The sequence below is a fragment of the Monopterus albus genome, unplaced genomic scaffold, assembly GCF_001952655.1.
Source record: "Monopterus albus unplaced genomic scaffold, M_albus_1.0 scaffold354.1, whole genome shotgun sequence".
Classification (NCBI taxonomy): Eukaryota; Metazoa; Chordata; class Actinopteri; order Synbranchiformes; family Synbranchidae; genus Monopterus; species Monopterus albus.
The window spans coordinates 642,102-664,371 of NW_018128234.1; the positions used below are offsets into that span (position 1 = coordinate 642,102).

General features: G+C 40.3%; 3 protein-coding genes across 6 annotated transcripts in view; all 3 read right to left on the reverse strand.

Moving 5' to 3' along the window:
* Nucleotides 1-18,127, reverse strand: part of stard3nl (STARD3 N-terminal like) — a 21,120-nt gene extending 2,993 nt beyond the window's left edge. Inside the window, exons 1-9 of one of the 4 annotated variants that reach the window (XM_020625417.1) lie at nucleotides 13,878-14,058; nucleotides 13,109-13,190; nucleotides 8,382-8,692; nucleotides 4,476-4,553; nucleotides 4,256-4,333; nucleotides 3,198-3,251; nucleotides 2,479-2,596; nucleotides 2,045-2,143; nucleotides 649-716 (exon numbers count right to left, since the gene is read on the reverse strand). In XM_020625417.1, the coding sequence (XP_020481073.1) occupies nucleotides 652-716; nucleotides 2,045-2,143; nucleotides 2,479-2,596; nucleotides 3,198-3,251; nucleotides 4,256-4,333; nucleotides 4,476-4,553; nucleotides 8,382-8,582 (693 nt within the window). In that variant the 5' untranslated portion in view covers nucleotides 8,583-8,692; nucleotides 13,109-13,190; nucleotides 13,878-14,058 and the 3' untranslated portion in view covers nucleotides 649-651. Of the gene's footprint in view, nucleotides 1-648; nucleotides 717-2,044; nucleotides 2,144-2,478; nucleotides 2,597-3,197; nucleotides 3,252-4,255; nucleotides 4,334-4,475; nucleotides 4,554-8,381; nucleotides 8,693-13,108; nucleotides 13,191-13,877; nucleotides 14,060-17,849 lie in introns of those variants that run through there. The other 3 variants (XM_020625418.1, XM_020625419.1, XM_020625416.1) reach the window with 3 other exon arrangements.
* Nucleotides 16,143-22,270, reverse strand: part of LOC109974946 (uncharacterized) — a 9,115-nt gene continuing 2,987 nt past the window's right edge. Inside the window, exon 3 of the mRNA XM_020625420.1 lies at nucleotides 16,143-16,413. Within this exon, the coding sequence (XP_020481076.1) occupies nucleotides 16,295-16,413 (119 nt within the window). The 3' untranslated portion in view covers nucleotides 16,143-16,294. The remainder of the gene's footprint in view (nucleotides 16,414-22,270) is intronic.
* LOC109974943 (gastrula zinc finger protein XlCGF8.2DB-like) overlaps nucleotides 20,706-22,270 on the reverse strand; it is an 8,622-nt gene continuing 7,057 nt past the window's right edge. Inside the window, exon 2 of the mRNA XM_020625412.1 lies at nucleotides 20,706-22,268. Coding sequence (XP_020481068.1) covers nucleotides 21,025-22,155 — 1,131 coding nt within the window. The 5' untranslated portion in view covers nucleotides 22,156-22,268 and the 3' untranslated portion in view covers nucleotides 20,706-21,024. The remainder of the gene's footprint in view (nucleotides 22,269-22,270) is intronic.

Below are 22,270 nucleotides of genomic sequence, written 5' to 3' on the forward strand. Positions count from 1 at the left end.
GGTTTTAAAATCACAACTCCGGGTTCTTTGTTTCGTTGGTAGTGCATCCTGTCACACAGCAGCTTTCAGGCATTTTTCAGTTTTTTGTAAAAAGACAATTGTCAGAGTTACCTTCACTCAATTCAAAGTCAATGAAGAGTGAGATGAATTGCTTTCCCCCTGGTGTGGGCGTGGCCTAAATGCACTCTGTCTCTATAAACTCTTCCAAAGATACAGAATCAAAGGTAACCTGGTCTGGTTCAGGAAAAATATCATTTTTTAGTAGTTTCTTGGCTATGTCTATTCTTCACGTATAAATAAAGATGGCAACAGGAAATGATGTCTTCACTCTGGCTTTTTCTGTAAAAGTCAAGCTGCTTTAACACAAAGCCAGACAATGTCATTTCCTGTCATTATTTATGTGAGAAGAACGCTCATAGCTGAGAAAGATTTAAATTATAATTTTCCTGGACTGGACCAGATTATTTTTGATTGTGCATTGTCAGAATAGTCTGAGGATTCAGGATATACCTTCGCAATTTGGGAGAGTGTTGTCAAACGACAATATGGGGTTAAAATTGTGGACATGTACAAATTCCCCGTGCTAGCGTAACAGTAACACAAGAGGTACGCGCTAGGGCTAGTGACAGCATTCATCACCACAGTTACCTGTTAAGTAACCTGCTGAATGAGCCCTTTTTCTGGATCATGTTTATCATCCAGGTCCTCATCAGAGTCTGAAAACAAGAGTGAAACTAATGAAAACAGCAGCTCAAGAAATACTTTAAGGTTTTGATAAACATCCTCACTACACTCTTTACACATTCACAGTCAATGGCGGAAAGCAAGTACATTTATTTAAGTACTGTACTGAAGTGCAGTTTTGAAGTATTTGTACTTTGAGTTTTTTCATGCTCTGCTACTTTATACTTGGACTTCAGTACATCTCAGATGCACAAGAAAAATTCACAAGCTACCCAGCAGGAGGGCTGCATGACAGATTGTTTTATAAGCATGATTTAGATCCCTGTGCGATCTCAGTCTCACGAGACAATGGCTCTGCTGTGTTTGCATTAGCACTGAGACGCCTTACAACAAACCAAGAGCTCCCTTTTCCTTTCCCTTAACTAGATGCTACATAGAGCCCCCATTTCCTGCGTTAACCAGTAGCAGGACTGCATTACATCATGTGACGAGCTGTAGACAGGAAGAGAATACTGATTCAAAAACAAATCCAATATGTCTGACATGAAAGATATTCTGTGCCGTCCTGCAACTACTTTTCAAACATTACACTGTCTGCCTTATACACCTAGTGCCAAATAGCAGCTGAGGCAGAAATATATTAGTTCCAGTCATTAGTTAATGCAGCTTAATGAGGAAAAGGGGGCGCTTGGTTTGATACGAGGGATCTGACTGCTAATGCAAACACGGCAGAATCATTGTCATGTGAGACTGAGATCGCACAGGGATCTAAGTTGCGCTCACAAAAGGATTGATCATGCAGCCCTACCCAGCAGTATGTAAACTACTCTGCATTATTAGTATATAAGGTAGTTAACATTAGCTGAGTTTAGTGTTTATCCATTTTGTCTATAGATCTGTTTCTTCCTCTAATGTCGGACATTACTGACAGAGGCAACTTGACTGAATGCAAGATGCTGCTGCTTAACTGCTAAAGAAGATACTGTGACCAATGGAGACTAGTCAAGAGCTGCAGGTCACTGAATAGGTCTTTGCATAACAACAGTTCATTTGTCAGTCTGTCACATTATTGTTACATTTTAACTCTTTGATGACATATAATTTCAATGGTTACATTTTATTTAGTTTGTCTATTTTTTCCTCATGAAAAAGTAGGAAATCGTCATTGAGCTGGAGCCTGAACTCTTACACACAAATAAAGTAGCTGCATTATCATGACCAGAGGCAACTGAGGTAATGGAGGTGAGTCACTCCTTTAAGGGAATAAAACATGCAGAAGTGTCAGTGTGGTTCTTTAAACAAGATGGAACCTGGATCAATGGACTGAGTGATGTCTCCACGTGGGACTGAGTAAACTGACCTGCCACGGACTCCGGTGGAGAGTAGAACTGTCCGTCAGACAGGGGGCCAGGATACATGAGAGGAGCTCGCTCACTGTTGTCCACGATGGGCTGGTACCCTGAACCATGAAGGAGAGTATTAATACCGATACAAGTAGTAATACATAAATAAATTAGTATTTCCATGTTCTGATACATTTTTCACACTGCTGCATTTATCCAGCAACTACAGCTACAAGTTACTGTTATTTTACATTCAAAACATAAAATAACACACTGAAACTATAAACTATACAAAGTGCAGTGGTATGAGTAACAGTGTTAAGAGTAGTAGTAAGAGGACCCCCCCCCTGAAAATGAGATGGGACATCTCAAGGTTCGTATCCTCTGATCAATCTGAATAAATCAACAGTGTCTGCAGGACGAGCAGAGAAGCTGTGCGGCTGCGACTCACTGGTTTCCTCCTCGGCCTCCTGAGGCAGAACCTTGAAGTCGAGCAGCCACGTCTCGATCCAGGCCAACACGAAGGAGATGATGGGCAGCAGGTACCCAAAGGCCCCCTGAGACAGCAGCTGTACACATGCACACCCACCCACCCACACACACACACACACACACACACACACACACACACACACCCAGCCCTTTAGTTACAGTACACTCACTGTAGCACCTTCTCTCACTGAAGAGTACAACACTTCAATGCCAACAAAGATAAAAACCCTGATCTGCCAAATCTTTATATGAAATGAGTTTTGTGATGTTACCTGAGATTTTACTGCTGCAAAATACAAGTCTGTGGCGAGCAGCATGACCAGCTCTGCTGCACACTTACAGAAATACTGCATGTTTGATGCTGAATGTTACATGGGTTATGCATCAAAAATATACACTCATTGTTTACCAGAAAGTCGCAGACAAGGAAATGAACTCCAACCAAAGACTAATGCTATTAGACCTATCAGCTACACTGCATAAATAGCACAGTCAGTCCCACTAACATAAGGAGAATGATATTCTATTAGATGAACAATAACAGATTAAATGAAAATCATCCTATAAAAAGGTGGATAAAATCACTTCACAAACATTTCCTCTGTTCAAAAATAATCTTTAGAAGCAATTCTCTTAAATATATGGGAAGAAACAAGAATCAGAAACAACATGTCTTACCCTGGACACGATGACTTTAACGATGAGGAATACACAGCTGACTAAAGTGGTGATCTGCACAAACAGAGACATCACATTTTTATCTGATCATACTCAATATGAATCTTTGTTTTGTAACACTATTGAACGAGGAGGAAAACTGATTAATTTCTCATGACAAGATGTTTTGTCAACTTTTCTAGGATTTTCACAGGGCGTCCACAGCATGTGAATGTTGCCTTCTGATGCCTTAATGACTGAAGAGAGACAGAAAACCATCTGACATGATCAACTTGTAAACAAAACAGTAATCCATCTCCCAGCCTTCACTCTGACGAAAACAGGCCTTATTACAGCAGTGGTTTAAAGCTGTATTGGTTTAAGTTTATATGGCCACAGAGCATGCATTGCATTACAGGTTCCACTGGCACGCACAAAGCTTGGCTGGTTTTACTGGTAAAGCTGCAACATTCTGAGATGCTACATAACGTGCAGTATTGTAGCTTTGCTGGGTTTATTGTGGTCCTATTGGTTAAACATTTAAATTGGTTAAATCTCAAATTATTTTAGAAATGTCATCAATTGTTTTTATTCTCTACTACCCACCAAGAGTCAGGGTCTGTCAAGGTTTCGTCTCTCCACTGTCATCAAGTGCTTGCTCAAGGGGGTTTGTTGGGTTTTTCTATATAATACTTTACTATGTAAAGGGTCCTAAGATGATCATTGTTGTGATTTGGTGCTATACAAATAAAACGGAACTTCAATGCAATTTGTTACTATATTTTTTATTTTATTTTATTAGTTTAACTCTGAAGTGATATGTCTTGGTTATGTCTTTATAAAGCACTGCTCTTGATTATAACAATATATGAACGTTAGCTTTTTAAAGTAATTAAATCAATGGCAGCTCTACACTGGACAGACAATGGGATGTAGTGCTGTTGATCCCTCTTAAGAAGTCAAAGGTCAAATCAATTCATCAGCAGGATTTAACTTATTTCCACTAAAGAAACGTTTTCACCAGACAGCGCCCTCTGCTGGTACACAAAGGCGTGCGGCATTAAAAAGCACAAACTTACCGCGATGGCCCACCAGTGACGGAGCTTACAGACGGCGTAGGCCAAGATGAGAGCAGCAAACCTGAAAACAGCCAGGAGCTGAGGGAGGACAGAGGACACTTAAGCGAAAATACTTAATTTTTCCACAAACGTTTTAACATTTCTGAAAATATGTTTTCACTTTGTCATTATGGCTTGGTTGCTAATGGATACCACACACACACAGTGAAAAAAGTCTTACAAAGATGTCGAAGAAGGAGGCATGGTAGTCATAGTGCAGGACTTCTTTTTCCAGCTGCACGGCGATGCCACCGTTCACCTGTCGCACAAAAACGTCTGATCAGAATCAATACGCTGAATAGCTTAACATTGTTGCACCGCCAGAGTGTTTTAGGAGGAGAGTGGCGACATCACTGACTCTATAAGGACCGTTTTTTACTGTAACAGTGGGTCATTTGAACTTCGACTATTTCCAAACATTAGCAGCAGCGTCATCGAGTTACACTGACTTGGACGCTGTCATCTATAATAAGAAGTTGAAATCATTAACAAGAAATATACTTATGACAAGTGTGTAACATGTTTTACAACCTTTCTGGCTGTGTCTCTCAAATATTGGGTCACTTGAATAATTAGGCACCTAGCTAACTAGCTAAATTAGCTGAGCTATCCACAACAACAGAACAGAATGAGTTTGCAAAGCTGTACAAGTGAATAAATCCCGCTGTTCCCTACAGAAAACAATGGATCTTAATCGACTGTTACATGACCTGCTGCCATTTTTGACCCCCCCCGTCGCAACTCTTCTATCTTAATGGCTCTGGATACCACTTAATACTTTGAAACCATGATGGGGAATATGACGTGAACACAGCTTCCTCAGCCACATCCGTCGCTAACGGAGCATGAGATACAGAACACAGCCATGTTATATTCCCATCAACATCAGAATCAAAATGAGATCAGTAGGCAATCTGTTCATCAAGCCACCTAATGTCCAGTTTGGCCACCACTAATCTACAATAACACAAATGTAACGATCTTTGTTGATGAAATGTATGTTAACTGTTAGCAGAGGTGGTGTTTCCTCCTGGGGAAGGGGCCACCTCAGCTACAAAATACAGCTAAGAATCTGAAAGTTCAAAACCAGATACACAGGGAACCTGGACTGAAAACAAGCTATTTTAGTATAATTTTGTTTATTTGCTTCAGTGGTATCATCAGTATGAGCGGAACGAGACAAACATCTGACCATGAACTCGGTTATAGTTGAGGGTAGTTATCTGACAAAGAGCTGCATAAAATGCAGTGACTCATGGTGAATGAGGTCAGCTGATGTAACTCGATACTGTGGCTATGTGTACATGGTTAATGTTTGGTCAACAGAACTATGCCAGTTCTCCTGTTAAACAAGGCAAATAAAATCAAACCACTATACACTGCTTCACCTTTGGCAGAAGTGTGCATAGCATCAAATTAGAAACTAAGAGGAACTAAAAACGTGTGCCAAGAGACTGAAAGGCTTCATTAACACTGTGAACACAAGGGTCCCAAAATTATTGTACTGTGTGCACAGTCTGTGCTGCCTAGAGTTTGTGAATTAAAAAAAACAAACAAACAAACAAACAAACAAAAAAAAAACTGTGGCAGGTGCCTCGTTGGCCAACCGCACATCTGCAGCTAATCACAGATGTTAGCAAAACAAAAAAATTTTTTAACAAAACTTTATATTTAAAAACTTTTAAGATGTATAAACTGTTGTACTTTGTCTTCCTCTGCCATTTCCTCCAGCAACAAGTTGACATTTGTGGCTTTGAGCAAAATCCCCCTCCCACTGGTGGATAGGGTCATTTTGGGTCCAAAGGTTTGTCAGGGTCTTTTTTAACGGGCAAACATCTGCAAAACAACAATCCCATCATCCTCAGCTGCACTTTTTGGTACTTAAAAAAACATAACCACGCTGACCTATAATGCTGAACATGATAAATATTATGCCTGCTAAACATCAGCATTTTAGTATAATTTTGTTTATTTGCTCCAGTGGTATCATCAGTATGAGCGGAACGAGACACGAGGCAGAAACTTGCTGTTGAAACTTGGCTCTGGAATTTCCCTCCCCAATAATGATCCATTGTGTTTATGCAGTCTTACTGTTATTATTCAGAGGCCACGGTTGAGTGGTTTTAGAAGTTATACTCAAGCTGTGTCCTCAGTGTTGGAGTGTCAGCTAAAACAAGTGGAGAAGTATTTATACAATTTAAAATATGAAATAGTTCCACCATCTCCAACAGAGTGAAACACCTTCTTTTTAGAGGATCACTCCATGTCGGTTTCGGGAGCTGACTCCTTATAGATGAACTCTCTCTCTCTGTTGTATCAATGATCCTATCACTGATATGAAATATATGTTGATATCACATCATCATATCATATTTTGAATCAAGTAGCCTGTGAAGAACAAGGTCAGCTGGCAATGCCAGTGAAAATGTGGCAACTGGATGAAACCGTCTCCTGCTGCGACTGCTCCAAAGCTAACTAAATCATTCCATTAGCTGACTTCTCGATAGTTGGACGGCTCATCCTGGCATCTGATCTGTTGGACTGTTTCCACAGTCTGAGCCGGCCAGAACTGATTACATGGAGTGTTGCAGTCAGAGAGGAAGGAAAAGCACAGGAATGTATGAGTACATGGGTGAGTTCAGACCCAGACAGTGCTGCAGTATCAGTTTAGTGTTACGCGTGTGAACAGATTTGCTGTTCACAGTGGATCAGTGGGAGTGGGAGCCCCTCTGTCAGAGCTACAGGCTGAGTCTGAGAATGTGTGCTGCAGTAAAAACACTTCCTCATTCAGGGCAGAGTTTTACAGCTGCATGACCGTGACTCCCTGCTTCAGCAGCACCCAGCCTGCTTCTGTTTGGCTTTGGCACACTTCAAACAAACATCTGACCATGAACTCGGTTATAGTTGAGGGTAGTTATCTGACAAAGAGCTGCATAAAATACAGCGACTCATGGTGAATGAGGTCAGCTGATGTAACTCGATACTGTGGCTATGTGTACATGGTTAATGTTTGGTCAACAGAACTATGCCAGTTCTCCTGTTAAACAAAGCAAATAAAATCAAACCACTATACACTGCTTCACCTTTGGCAGAAGTGTGCATAGCATCAAATTAGAAACTAAGAGGAACTAAAAACGTGTGCCAAGAGACTGAAAGGCTTCATTAGCACTGTGAACACAAGGGTCCCAAAATTATTGTACTGTGTGCACAGTCTGTGCTGCCTAGAGTTTGTGAATTAAAAAAAACAAACAAACAAACAAACAAACAAAAAAAAAACTGTGGCAGGTGCCTCGTTGGCCAACCGCACATCTGCAGCTAATCACAGATGTTAGCAAAACAAAAAAATTTTTTAACAAAACTTTATATTTAAAAACTTTTAAGATGTATAAACTGTTGTACTTTGTCTTCCTCTGCCATTTCCTCCAGCAACAAGTTGACATTTGTGGCTTTGAGCAAAATCCCCCTCCCACTGGTGGATAGGGTCATTTTGGGTCCAAAGGTTTGTCAGGGTCTTTTTTAACGGGCAAACATCTGCAAAACAACAATCCCATCATCCTCAGCTGCACTTTTTGGTACTTAAAAAAACATAACCATACTGACCTATAATGCTGAACACGATAAACATTATGCCTGCTAAACATCAGCGCGTTAGCATTTAGCTCAAAATACCAACACACTCACAAAGCTGTCAGCATGGCTGCAGACTACAGGTCTCACTCTTCTTGTCTGACTCCTGCAGAAGCCTTGGGCAGACAATTCAGTTTACACACAACAAAAATTTGTTCTCTTTGACATCAGCTGCAGGACAAGATCCAAGGTGGAGGGAAGAGTCACAGAACTGGGGTTCCACATCTACTAGTTCCCATGTTAAAAGGGGTTTTTCGCTTGATATCATTAGTGGCTGTTTGCAGGAAGAGAATTTTGAGATGTTCTGTCCATTCCTCCAGTATCTAAACATAATTATTTGAAATACACAGACATTTTTAACTTCATTTCTACACATATCTGGAATCAAACACCTAAACGTTACCATCTCAGTCTTTAAAAACGATGCACCTAACAGCTCTCACCTACAGACATGACTTACATTGAGTTCTATGATCCAAAGCAAGGTGATGAACAGGAGGTCAAAGGTGACGAAGAGGCAGAAGGTCCTCCTCACATCAGAGATGCACTTCTTCTCCCCGACCTCATAAGACTCCACCCTCGCAGAAAGGGGTGCGGTGTTGACAGACCCCACGGCTCTGGTGATCTGCTGTGAATCAATGCTGCTACATCGGCTGTCCATCGCTAACCACGCTCTCCAGGCAGGGCCGGCCCCGCCCACTGGTCAACACTGAGAAGGTGGACTCGGAGTCAGAGGACAAGGGTCATCGGAGCAGGAAGCCTAAACTGCATCTGTAGGCAGGATGAAACACAAACACTAAGTCTCCTCACAGAACAAGATCTGACATTTAACCAGACTGACAGGCTGGAGTTAGTCTATATAGTGTCTTAATCAATAAATTCCATGACTGTTTTGGTTTTGTGTGCCCAGGTTTTGAGATAACAGTCTCAGATGTTTCTAGAACAAATGCAACCATGAGCTGGAAGAGCTCATGCTGTCCTTGGTAATTTGGGTCTATTAGTGGCTTAAATGTTTGGTCTATGAAATGTCAGAAAACTGTGAAATGTTTGGTGTATTGTTGACAGAATAGTGGTTCAAAAGTTTATTATTGACATTCAGGAAAATCACAAGAAAAAAAAAATCACAAAATTCATCTTGGGTATGTAAAGACCTTTAAAGTAAATTTGCAAGTTTTAAAACAAGGTGTTTTTTGACAGCAGCACCTTCAGGTAAACAGTCTCCAAAATCTTCTCATCAAACTGATTCTACCATCTGTCTATTTACACACACAATATGCTTTTTAATGGAATAATGAGATGAAATGTTTGAATCTGGGGGGATTTTCATTTTGGTATGCAACATTAAAGTACCACTTAATTAGAAAAAACATTGCTTAATATTTTAACTCCTAAGAATACTGTAAATCATGGATACATGAGTCAGAAAATATTCTTGCTATTGTCTGGATGCTTTTGACCTTGACCTCCGTAACACTGGAGAACAATGTTCACTGTGTCTATGCTTTAGGAAGTGAAACTGTACATCCTCTGATACACAGCAACTAGAAAAATAAGAGTGCACACGTGACCTCAGCTTCCAGCAGATTTTCTCGTCATTAGAAACTAGTTGTGTGGTTGCACATGGCCTCGTGATTTTCATATTTTACAGTTGAGTGTGACCAGCTTCAGCCATACAGTTTTAATCCACACAGTGCAACAGTTTTATCAGCATTACATCACAAAACCACAAAACTAGAAGTGGAAGCTCAAAGCTGAAGTGTACAGTTTGCCTGGAAGTTTTGCAACTTGCACAACAGCACAAACAGGTTATTGTGATCCAGCAGCTGAGTTATGAGCTGCAGTCTGGCTGTGATTTATACTGTAAACGATCCTGAGGTTTACTGAACAGTATTCACTGCTATTCTCTGTCAAATTCGGGCCACAATTAAAGCAACACAATGACACGCTACGTTAGCAGCATGGCTAACAAGACACAACAGAAACTCACAGGCTGGAAATGTGAATGAAGTTGCTCACAGACTCATCACAGCGTGGCCTTATTGTGAATGCCTACAACACCCCCTGCAACCCCTCATCCCGTGACCAACACAGCCCCTCATGTTAAAACACAGCAGGGAGTTGTGTTTTTGCTGGACTAATGTGAACGTAACGTTGCACTCCATCATACTGGCTGGTGCTCTGGTTGTGTTATGTGCTAATATCGGGGGACAGCTTTTGCCTCGATGAGAAATGTCATCATGTTTTAATATCGTGAGATCGTAAGATCTCGTCACACCCCTACTGAACAGTGTCAGTGCGATCTCCTGGAAAAGCTAAGGTTCGGAACTGTCCTGCCCACATTCACCTAACATTGGTCGCAGGCAACATGAAACGATAGGTCCAAGTAACATAAACACAAGATCTGACGACAAGAATATAGAATAGAGATTAAAATGAAGAAAGGCTACATTTGTGTGAACTTCACAGGAACCTGAGCATGAGACAGAAAAACACTATTCACAGTTCTGGGGGCTCTCTCGTCATCTCCCTGAAGAGAACAGTCCAAAGTACCAGTGTCATGGATGAGAGCAATTTCATGTGAAAAGAAAAGCAAGAAGCAAACACACATGAACTGTAATTTCCCCTGAATCTAAAAACCTCCTCCATTTGCAGCTTCCTCTTCTTGTGTCAGAGGCTTTTATAGTTTCAACTGTTGTTTAAACTGGTTTAACCCTCAGCTTTCGTTTTAGGGCACCACTTCTGAGACCTATGTATTTCAGCATTTGTTACACCAGATGCTCTTCAAAAATACTGATGTTAAGGAAACTGTGCGATTTGATTGTTGATGTGACTGTGGCCTGAGAGAACTATTTAGGATTTAGATACATTTCGGCAGCTTGGACTAGTGTCTCCTGCTGTTTTCATATTTTTTAATGCAGCGAAAAGTTGTTGTCATTGTTGGAATCCATCAAGCTACAAACCTACTAGATACAGACGATACAAAACTGAGACAACACAGATGTTTGTAAGGGTCACTAAAGCCTGAGTTACACACTAACGTTCAGCATCTTGACATAAGAGACGAGTGCTGGGAAGGAGGAAAACTGTTTCTTGTTTTCATGTGGTTGCTAAAATGCTCCTGCCATTGTCAACATACAAACTCTGCACTAGAGTCAACACCAATCTAATTCCTTTGTGGGTGCAGTGATAATAGTTTCACTTGAGGTGTGATCTTTAAGCAGCACTCACCTAAGAGAGGCTGATGGGAACACAGGTTGGACTGGTTTAAGCGAGGGTCTATTGAAGAAAACCGGAACATCCGATAAACTTCAGACAGAGAATGAGCGGTTTCAAAAGGTTCAGGAGAGGCTGGAGCGCACGACTGGTGTCCTGATTAGGACTACAACTAACAATTATTTATTATCAATTAATCTTCTCATTATTTTTTGATTAACAATTTTGCCTATACAAAACTGTATGTACAGCCTGTATGTGAAAATAGTTAAAAGTGCCAGACAATTTCTCAGAGCTCAAGATGGTGCATTGTTGTTTTTTAAATAAACAGTCCAAAATGCAAAGCACTGTTTACAACCAGACAGGACAAAGAAAAGCAGCGAATAATCACATTTCAGAAGCTTTAACCAGCAAGTGGTGGGAAGACTTGTTAAAAAGAGAATTAACACTGGCCAAAAAAGTTGCAGATTATTTTTCTCTAATCCTTTCGGTTCTACCGCGTTCCACATTGAATTCTGGTTAATTTTGACACCTGAGTTTACACACTGACTGATAGCGAAGCTGCTCTGACTCTGGTTATCCCTGACCTGGCAGTCGCACTTTTGAGGAAGATGTTATTTAAATGTTGGATACAAATTTTGCAAACATGTCACAGCATCAAACTCAGCAAGTATCCATTATAAAAGGACTTGGATCAGGTCAAATAAATTTGATAAGGCATTCCTAATTTTCAAAAAGGATCCCTTAAATTGTGTTGTTATATAGGCCTACTTAAGACTAAAGTAAGGACTGAGTGAGACATTTGACACTAGAGGTGAGAAATAAACATGTCAGTACTCTCCAAATTATGAACCGCATTATGAGATCACATCTACAGCTGGGTGAGGAACTAAAAGACAAATTAGCAGGGCCTCGTCAAGGCCGTGTCTCCAGAGCAGCGTCAGGCCTATGTTGGAGGAGGAAACGTCCTCCTTCCAAACCAGATCCCCTCACTGTGTCCAACCCACTGTGTCATCCTCATGAAGCCACTCAGTGACCTAGAGCTGCAGTCATGAGTCAGTTCACTGGTAGAAAACTAACCGGCAGCTATTTAGAAGCAACAGTCACCGACATGTTCTGGTTCTACCTTTAATATGAGGAGCTTATGCTTTTCTTTGTCAGACATGAGAATCAGCGGAGTCTCTGTGGGTCTGTTGGTTGAACACAACAAGACGTGTGAAGACGCACCTTTGGCTCTGGAAAGTCACAGTGGGACTTTTTCCCAGTGTCTGACATTCTGGGGATAAATAGATCAATCAGATCATCAGGACAGTAATTAGCTAATTGATCAGTGACCTGCTGTTTGGATTTCCACTGAATTATTCTTGAGTTTCCTTTAAATTGGTTAATCTTGGTATTTCTGTGAAGCCATATTTTGTTACTTACCGGCCAAAATAAATATCCCAATATATATATAAGCTTGGCTGATAATATCTATGATCGGGCTCTGCTGCCTGTGTAACTCCAGTACCATTGCATCTTTCTGTTGGCCTTACATGAAGGGTGATTTCATCAGAAGGCAACAGTTCTTTCTTTGGGACTTAATAGGGCTGTTCCTGAACACTAAGTGATTTTTTTTTGTTGACACCTGTTCATGGGGTTTTTATGCTTTTGTGGGTTTTACTGAAACATTTGTGAAACCATTTCTCCTGTAATATCTGGGTGAATGCAGTCGTGCAGAAGATCTTTAAATGATGTGCTTATTTAAGACCAATCCATATTTGTAGATATTAATGTGATACCAGAGCAGTGACTATCTCTTGCTAAGCATGACTAATGACTGCCAGTTCAGTACTCACTTTAATATATTAAAATAAGAACCAATTAATTCAGGGTTCTGTTAAGGTTTTGTTAATTCTTGGATACCTCGAGGATGAGGAACTCTCCCAGCTGACAGACACATAGCTCAACACACAGAATGACACAATCATTCACCTGTAGTGGTGTTTGTGTCCATGTGATGGCCGGTCGATATTCCCTCAGCTTTTAGCTTTGGTTTGGGCTCCTCCACCACCACCTGAGAAAAATATACGTCTCTTTATGTGCTAAATGTTGAATTCACCAAATTGTCTCTGTGCCTGTCTGCAGCTTAAACTACAGCAAAAGTGCTGTAAATCCAACACGATCACACACAGTAAGGTTCGTGAAGTTAAAGCGGAGTCCCTTTCCTCTTCTGTAATTCGTTTCATATGATTTATTGTTAATACAGAAATGTTGATTAGCAGATTGACCTAAGACAACTCAAGCTAATGCCACAGAAGTGAGGAAGCTACAAATGAGAGCTGCACTAGATGAGGTTTTTCCTGCTCCACTTTTTTAATAGCAACTTGAAATCCGATTAAAAACTACAGCTTCAAACGCAAAGTGCCACACTGGTTCACAAAACCCCGACTCTGAGGCGAACAGGAGGCCGCCAACAACAACAACAACAACACTGTGGACTCCTTAGGATACACCTGAGGTGCTTAGACCAGTACAGCAGTAGCAGCTAAGGAACAGAAGACGATGAATTAAACAAAACACAATCACATAATTAAGCACAACATACAAATATTCATTTTACAGCTGTAACCCCGAACCAAGATGTCATAATAAACCAGCTGACAGAATCGTTCAGTTTATTAGGCAACTAAGCTAGCTAGCTAGCTAGCTAAAAGTCATGTATTAAAATTGGTTGTACAAAACTCTCCATCGCGACTCTCACCTTTCAAACTCGCTCCCTTAGAGGTTTTAGTTTTCTGAACCGGCCCACGGGTGGCTTCTGTCGACAGATAGAACCCTCAACGAAGCAGACGAAACATTTATTTCCCTCCGTGTGTTTGGACTGCAGCCACAATATGAACAAGCTGCCGCGAAGGATTCTGGGATATGGAGTCTGTCTCTGGATCCAGGGTATAGCGGTCCCCTGGCAGCCATGTCGCAGATCAGTAGCTTGTATGGGATTTCTTTGTCTCAACTTTAGACATTAATTTTTAAAATGTGCAGTGGCACATATGCAGGAAAATACTTACTTGTACTCAAGTGCGATAAATATAGAAACTTCATAGCCCACATGTCGTAGTATAATAACAGGTGTGTGATTTAACTAGTGACAGTCCTGCTCTTTGAAGCGCCCAAGTAAATTCAAGTAAAGTAAAAGTAAGTCTGTATGTCAGAAATACGTTTTAAAGGAGCCATCAAAAGTGAAAGAACTTGGCATCTGTACGTTATCAGATTGTTAGACTGATATTAATGCGTCAGTGCATAAGGAACATACTGTTGTTGCTAATCCAGGTGCAGCTACTTTTGACTACTCAAGGGGTTGGGCCCCTCCAAAGGGTAAGGATATATCTGGGGAATTGTGAAATTAGCTATTGATGGGGTAAGAAACAAATATGAGAAAAACAGTTCTGCTACACAAATTTGCGTTATTTTTTTCCCCATCAATCTTTAGAAAGTCACTTTCAGCTTTTCCCGTTTAGTGGTCGCCACAGTGAATCGTCATACTGACGACTCGCACGTTGACATTTGGCACGTGTTTTGCGCCGGATGCCCTTCCTGAAGCAACCCTGATTCGAACCCGCCGCTGCGCCTTAACCACTAGTCTACCAGGGACGGCTTTTTCCATCAATCTTTGCCTTTGTGAAATATTGGATAATTTGTCCTTTTTCGCCTTGAACGGTCATTTAAATGAAACCACAAGAGGCGTTGAGAAGGGAACTGTTGACAACCCAGCAGCATGATACATGAAGATCTGTTACAATCTTAAATTGAAAGTTGACTACAGTGTCCAGATCAGTCTAGAAGCACAATATTTTCCCCTGAAGCATAGTGTAGAAGTATAAAGTAACAAGAAATGGAACTTCAGAATTGCACTCAAATACAGCACTTCAGTAAATGTTGACTGATCACTGTATCAAAGATTTACATACTGAGGAGCAACCTGTGGTCTTGGGGCTGACAGGCACAGACAAAGTGGAGAAGTCAGAAAGTGTTGAGACAGACTAACACATTACCGGGTTGTGTTGTGTATGAGCTACAGCAGTTGTAGCTACAATTGCAACTTTGCAGCTCTGTGCACTGTTTTCAGCAGACTATTTGCATGATGAGGAAGGCAAGAAGGATCTGGGTTTGAGCCTGGCCCGACCCGCTGCCCTTCTATGCAAAGTCTGCATGTTCTCTCCGTGCCCGCGTGTGTTGTCTTAGGTCGATTGGCAACTCTACCAAACTGGCCATTATCCAGAAGGGCATCCGGTGTAAAACATGCCAAGTTTAATGTGCACATCGTCAGTTCGGTGGGGACTGTCAAAGGGATGCCACTTCGACCATGTTCTACACTAAACTAAACTAAGATATTGTGACGTCTTTCCAGTGGGAAATTTTAGACATTTAATAACACAGTCATTACAAAAGTGTATTTCACTGTGTGGTTCACTTTGTTAAGTCTGAGACTTTTTAAGGCCATTTTAACACACAAAATACAATGTAATACTGGTCAAAGTTAAACCAATACAGATGATAAGATCTAGACTTTTCTACAAAAGACATGAATTTAGAAATATTCCTAGTAGTTACATTAATAATTCCAAATATTAATTCATCATTAATCATGACCCAGAGCTGGAAAAAGAACAGAACATTAACTAATTAAAACATGAAGAAAATGCATATATGCATTTTACATAAGGTCAAACTTCTGGAATAAAAGAAGTGGGGGCTTTATTCAATTCAGCAAGTTTGAATTTAATATTGTTGTAAATACAATTTAAAAGTTTTTCTTCCAAAGTCTCAGGCCATGGTTCCTTGTCAGAAAACAATAAATTGCTTCCTTTCGTTTGGGAATGAGGTGACGCTCCAGGCGAAGTAGTTAGGTATAGCAGTGATGTGGTTTCTCTCCGGAGTGGGCTCTTCACGTATTGATTGTCAATTCACCACCAAGTCTGAAAGCTAAGCTAAGAATACAACCTTTAAGATGTATGAATTCTTTGGTGTTTTTTCAAGTCTGCTGATGAACAGAATCTTTTCGTACAGGTGTTACAAACATACGGCTTCTCACCTGGCTGGGTGATCATATGGGACAACAAGGAACTGTTATATATGAAACTTTTTCCACGTTTCCTATGTGGGTTTTTAAATGATAATTCAGTGCTGATGATTGCTTGAAACCTGCAGGGGAGAGGTGTCCACATTGCTACTGTGACTTGTGTCTTTGTGACTTCTCCTCTTTGGCTTTGGCTCTGGCTTTGGCTCTGCATTACTAGCTGATCCTGAGTCTCCATGCTGGCTTCCTTCCTGATCCTGGCTCCCAGCTACAGCAGAGCTGTGAGAGAGGAGCTGCTGGTCACTGGTTGGTTCTGCTTCACTGTGGTCCCTTTCCTCATAAGTAGGAGTCAACATAAAGGGATCGGTCTCCTGCTTCAGTCCAAGCTGTTCTCCCTCCTGACTGCTGCAGAGTTCCTCCTGTTCCTCTTTAATCTGTGGAGGCTCTGGGTCTTCTTGGTCCAGACTGGAGTTCCTCTCCTGATTCCAGAGCTGCTGGTCAGCCAGAACCTCCTCCTTACAGACATGTTGCTGTGGCAGCTCTGATGTTGATGAGAGAAAAAACTAAAGTAATGTTTCTTATTCACCAGGTTTTATTTGAATTCCAGTGTGCTTTATAAGTTTTTAATAAATCCTGTACAGGGCACTGTTCATTTTGTCATTTTTCAATCTGAGCCAACAGAAAGATGTAATGACTAATAAAATAAATTTAATTAACAGCAATTACCTCCTTAGACTTTCGAATAAAATAATTCAGCATGACAGTATGATGTTGCCACGATAAAGGTCCATGACGCAATATTTATCACAATAGTAAAACACTGGGGAAAATAAAAATAAATAAATACAACTTTGCACTCAACTAAATAATAAATCAGCATTTGTACGAGTTCCCTTTTAACTTAAAGCTTTCCTGGTTTTCTTCATTATAAATAAATATGCCTTGTGCCGTCTGAAAACGGCCTTCAGCTTAAACTATAACACCTAGTATGTGCCCCTGATCATCTCGTGGTTGCACTTATTACTCATTTTTAATATTTTATTAATGTTAATGAATTAATTATTGTTTTATTACAATGAAAGAGCTCTTGTATCGCAATCGACAGCTGTGTATCGGAATCGAATTGGAACTGAAAAGACGTGCATCTGTCCATCACTAATTCTGACCAGTCTGGAGCCGCACGCACAGCTGATGTGTTCACTGGTGGTGGTTGACAAGAAATCTAACATTCACTACGTTTTGGACACAGTTTAACACTGGAGAGCATCTATTTTATTATAGCTTTAGAAGACATTTGATGACTGGTCATGACAATTTGCATATTTTGTGCAGGACTTGTCCCCCATTAACTTACGCTATAACAATCACCCTGTGGCAGCTACAGTTGTCACCATAAGAAAAGTCTCGAAACAAGCCACAACTTAACCGCGTACGATATTAAATAGCGCTACACCACTGATTAACATATATAAATTAAACAAGATCTCGTTATAAAATCAAAAGTCAAACATGCTATTGACTTAATGTGTTCCTTCTTGCCTGTTTTACACAGAAGCTTTAGAATAAGAAGCCAAACGAAAATCTGAGCCAACGTGTAATTCATGCTGAGTCATAATCCTTTGTTAGTTATATGAAGATTATTCAGGTGTAACAGACCTATTCTGTGTAGCTTTACTTCTGGTTTCCAAACGATATCCAGCAGTCTGCGCTGACGATCGATCTCCTCCTTGTACTTGACGTCAGTTTTCTCAAAAAACTCAGAATATTTCTTCAACAGCAGCAGTTAGTTACTCCGTGACGAACTCGCTCAGACACTTAACTGGAGGTGTTGTTGATTTGTTACCAATTAAACATTTACCTACAACACCGCCGCCTTTATGTAACTCCACACATCAACAGAAGTAAAGCTACCCGCGTTACTTCCGCCGGAAGTCCCAGTGGCACATTCCGAAAGTTAAGTGAGTTCCGGTATTCAAAACTCCTTTTTTGTAGCAGCAGCTGGAGGTGAAGCGTTTTTTGTTTTGTGTTTTGATTTTACCAACTACACACTAGTGATGTCCAAATGAAGCAATGAACTATCGAATCACGTATGGAACATCGGTTCATTCATTCATTCAAAGATTCAGTGACATCTAGTGGCGAAATAGGAGACAGCTAAACAATGTCTGAATTAGGTAAATGCTCCATAATGGTGATCAAACAAAGGCAATGATAATAACGACAACAACTACGCACAAACCTACTACAACGACAAACCTACATGTTGTGCATCATTTTGGGTGGCTATATAGTGATTTTATGCGCCTACCAACCTGCTGATGTGCTCAGCAAGGTCCCACATTACGAAGCAGTATCAATTGTTTGAACCAGTCACTGGATTCACTCAGGGGACCAAAGCCATTTCTGCTTCAGACGTCATCGATCACGTCTTTTTCCGTAACAAAGCAAGCATCGAAGCAGTGGTTCGCGGAATATGCCTCTTCAAGTTTGACACTTGTATCAGAGCATTGTATCAGACGGCCATCATTACTTCACACATTGATAGTTAAATAATGCATCATACTCTAAGAATTTTTATTACATTTTTATGTGTAATTTTTTGTGTAATGATATTTAAGTATATATAGGTTTTGTTAAATAAATGGTAAAGATTTTATAATAGGCTATATCCAATTTTGAAAAGCTGATTTCAACCAGTGTCGTTCTTACAAAAACACTAAATGTACCGACTTACATTCTACTTTTATAAATATGCTTCTTCATGATGAGACACTTCTACTGATCAAACTGTACCATATCATGCAGCAGGTGAGCTGCAACATTAACTCACCTCTTGCATGTTACAGCTGAACTCTGAAGTGAACTCTTCTTCACTATGATGGCTTTCACTGGTGATGTCAGTCATGTCTACCTGCAGCCTTGATAAACAGAGGCTGTTTGTAGCTTCAGACTTCAGTGCTAATCTGGTATTTTTATATGTTCATTTTTTAAAAACAAATATTCAAACTCCAAGATCTTACATTCAAATAATACTAAACAGTTCTCCCATATACACTGTGGTGGCAATGTAATCTCTGGCTGACTGTTCAGAGGTAACGTTTTGAATGAATGAGTGAATGAAGCACCACATTTATCAACAGCAGCACAGTTTAACAACTGAACCTGGCTTCTTACCAGATTATTAGTTTTCCAGTCCGTGTAAAAAGGAAAACCCTCGAATATGTATGTCCGTGCAGATTCTCAGTCATCCAGGTCATAGTATGCTGAAAAACTAAATTCACTTAAAAGCAACTTTCATTTTATACTTGTGAGTGATAGGCTATTTAATCCACAATCCTGAATTTTAATAATATTTTAGTGTTGCATTGGTTTATTTTTCTTCTGAACATGGTGCAGTAACATCAGGGTAAACTGACCTAAGATCTTGTTTCTAATCATTTGTGCCACAGCAAAGGGACTGACACTTTTGTACATGAGAGACTTCAATTCAGATTTTCATCTTTAATAAATCTGCAAGCAAACAAACATGTCTTTCCATTATCATGATGGGTTACTAAGTGTGAAGTGAGGGGCAAGATTAGCAACTGCACTCTGTTCAATCTACAATACATACGTAAAGCTGACATTATGGGTTATTGAGAGTGGTCCTATAGGTAAAAATGGCAATTTTATCCCTGTAATAAATAGATCACAATAATGGGTGGAGTATAAAAAAATTTTCATATTAAAATTATTTCTGGTTTTATTTACTGCTTGACAAGACAAGGCTCACCAATCCCGTCTCAAAAAGGCGGTGTGTAAGGGGCTACTGATAATTCATGGAATTATTGACTTAAACTTTATTTAAAAAATTAGGAAATCTAACTAAAAGTGTCTGTGCAGTTTCTCAGTCATCCAGGTCATAGTAAGCTGAAAAATCAACTGGACTAGGTTATCCAAGAGGCTTCATCAGTTCTGCTTGACTGGCGTTGAGTTGGAGATATTTATCCCCATCGGTGGTGTTTCAGTCCTTTGATGGCCAACAATGTCCCCTAACGACTGAGTCGTTATAACCCAGTATCAGTGGCCCTCGTTACCTTGCGTCCAACTAAAAGTGTAACTTTTATACAAGATAAATTTCTCTCTCACCATAACCCGACATAAACAATATAGTGAATAAGCAAATCATGTCCACTAATCATTAGTAGCAAACACCTAACTGAATCGTGGCGTACACATACATGCAAGTGAACATCTCTTATTCATACAGAAACGATTCTCAGACTATCTGACAAATGGATAATAATGTGTCTACGTAAAGTCAAGGAGTTGGTAGTGAATAAAGTTTTCATTTTACTGAACTTATCAAGGAATAAAGAAAAACCCTTATTTGAAACGTGTCATATTTTAAGTTTAGGCATGGCTTGTTATGGAATTACTAATGTACATTTCAGCTAACTGGTAGCTAGTGGACGTAGAAAGAGTTTCTCAGTAGTTATAATCTGAACTACTACGGTGGTAACTTGGGAAATTTATTATGTCAGTTTAAATCAAACAGTCAAATAACACACAGTATAACTCCAAAACATTTGGGAACTGAAAACTTTACAGATCATTTGGGTAACACATGTTTTGTGTGAGAGACCTAACATGCTTTAACCAGATGAGGGCGGTGTTGGTCCATAGTAAACCTTTGCTGGTGTTGCTCATACTCATAAACATGTGTGGATCAGCACTTTCCAAACATAGAATCCTGACTGAAAACGGGTCCTGGACTCCACTGTACAAATGAATTCTTATGTCTTTTCACATCTGATTTCATAGAGAAGCTTATACCACAGCTGCTGCAGTACTATGGCTTCTCACCTGTGTGGGTTCCTAAATGAACTTTTAGTTGTGAGGACCGCCAGAAACCCTTCCCACATGTGTTGCAAACATACGGCTTCTCACCTGTATGGCTTCTCATATGGGCTGACAGGTAACTGTTATATGTGAAACTTTTTCCACATGTTTCACAAGAATAAGGCTTCTCACCTGTGTGGATTCTCATATGGGCCACCAAGTTACTACGCTGTGTGAAACTTTTTCCACATGCTTCACAACAAAACTGCTTCTCACCTGTGTGTGTTCTTAAATGATATTTCAGTGCTGTTGACTGCTTAAATCCTCTCCCACAGATTTTGCAAACAAACGGGTTCTCACCCGTGTGGTTTCTCATATGGACCCCAAGGGCGATACGATGTGTGAAGCTTTTCCCACATGTTTTACAAGAAAAAGGCTTCTCACCTGTGTGGATCCTCATATGGGCAGACAAGGAAGTGCTATATATGAAACTTTTTCCACATGTTTGACAAGAATGTGGCTTCTCACCTGTGTGAGTTTTTAAATGACAGTTCAGTGCTGGTGACTGCTTAAATCCTTTGCCACAGATTTTGCAAACATATGGGTTCTCACCTGTGTGGGTTCTCATATGGACCACAAGGGAATTACTTTGTGAGAAGCTTTTTCCACATGTTTTACAAGAATAAGGCTTCTCACCTGTGTGGGTTCTCATATGGACCACTAAGTTATTAGGTTGGTGGAAGCGTTTTCCACATATTTTACAAGAATGCGGCTTCTCACCTGTGTGGGTTCTTAAATGATAATACAGTGATGATGACTGCTTAAATATTTTTCCACAGGTGTGGCAAACATAAGGCTTCTCGCCAGAGTGGATTCTCATATGGCCAACAAAGGCATGGCGTTGTGTGAAGCTTTTCCCACATGTTTTACAAGAATAGGACTTCTCAACCATGTGGATTCTCAGATGGGCTGACAAGTGTCTGTGATATCTGAAACTTTGTCCACAGGTCTCACAACAATACGGCTTCTGATCTGTGTGGGTTCCTAAATGATAAATCAGTACTGATGGCCGATTAAATCTTTCCCCACAGGTGCTGCAAACATATGGCTTCTCACCTGTGTGGGTTCTCATATGGTTCATTAAATTTGCACGTTGTGTGAAGCTTTTTCCACAGGTTTGACAACAATACGGCCTCTCACCTGTGTGGATTCTGAAATGTCTATCCAAATCAGACTTCCACTTAAAAGCTTTACCA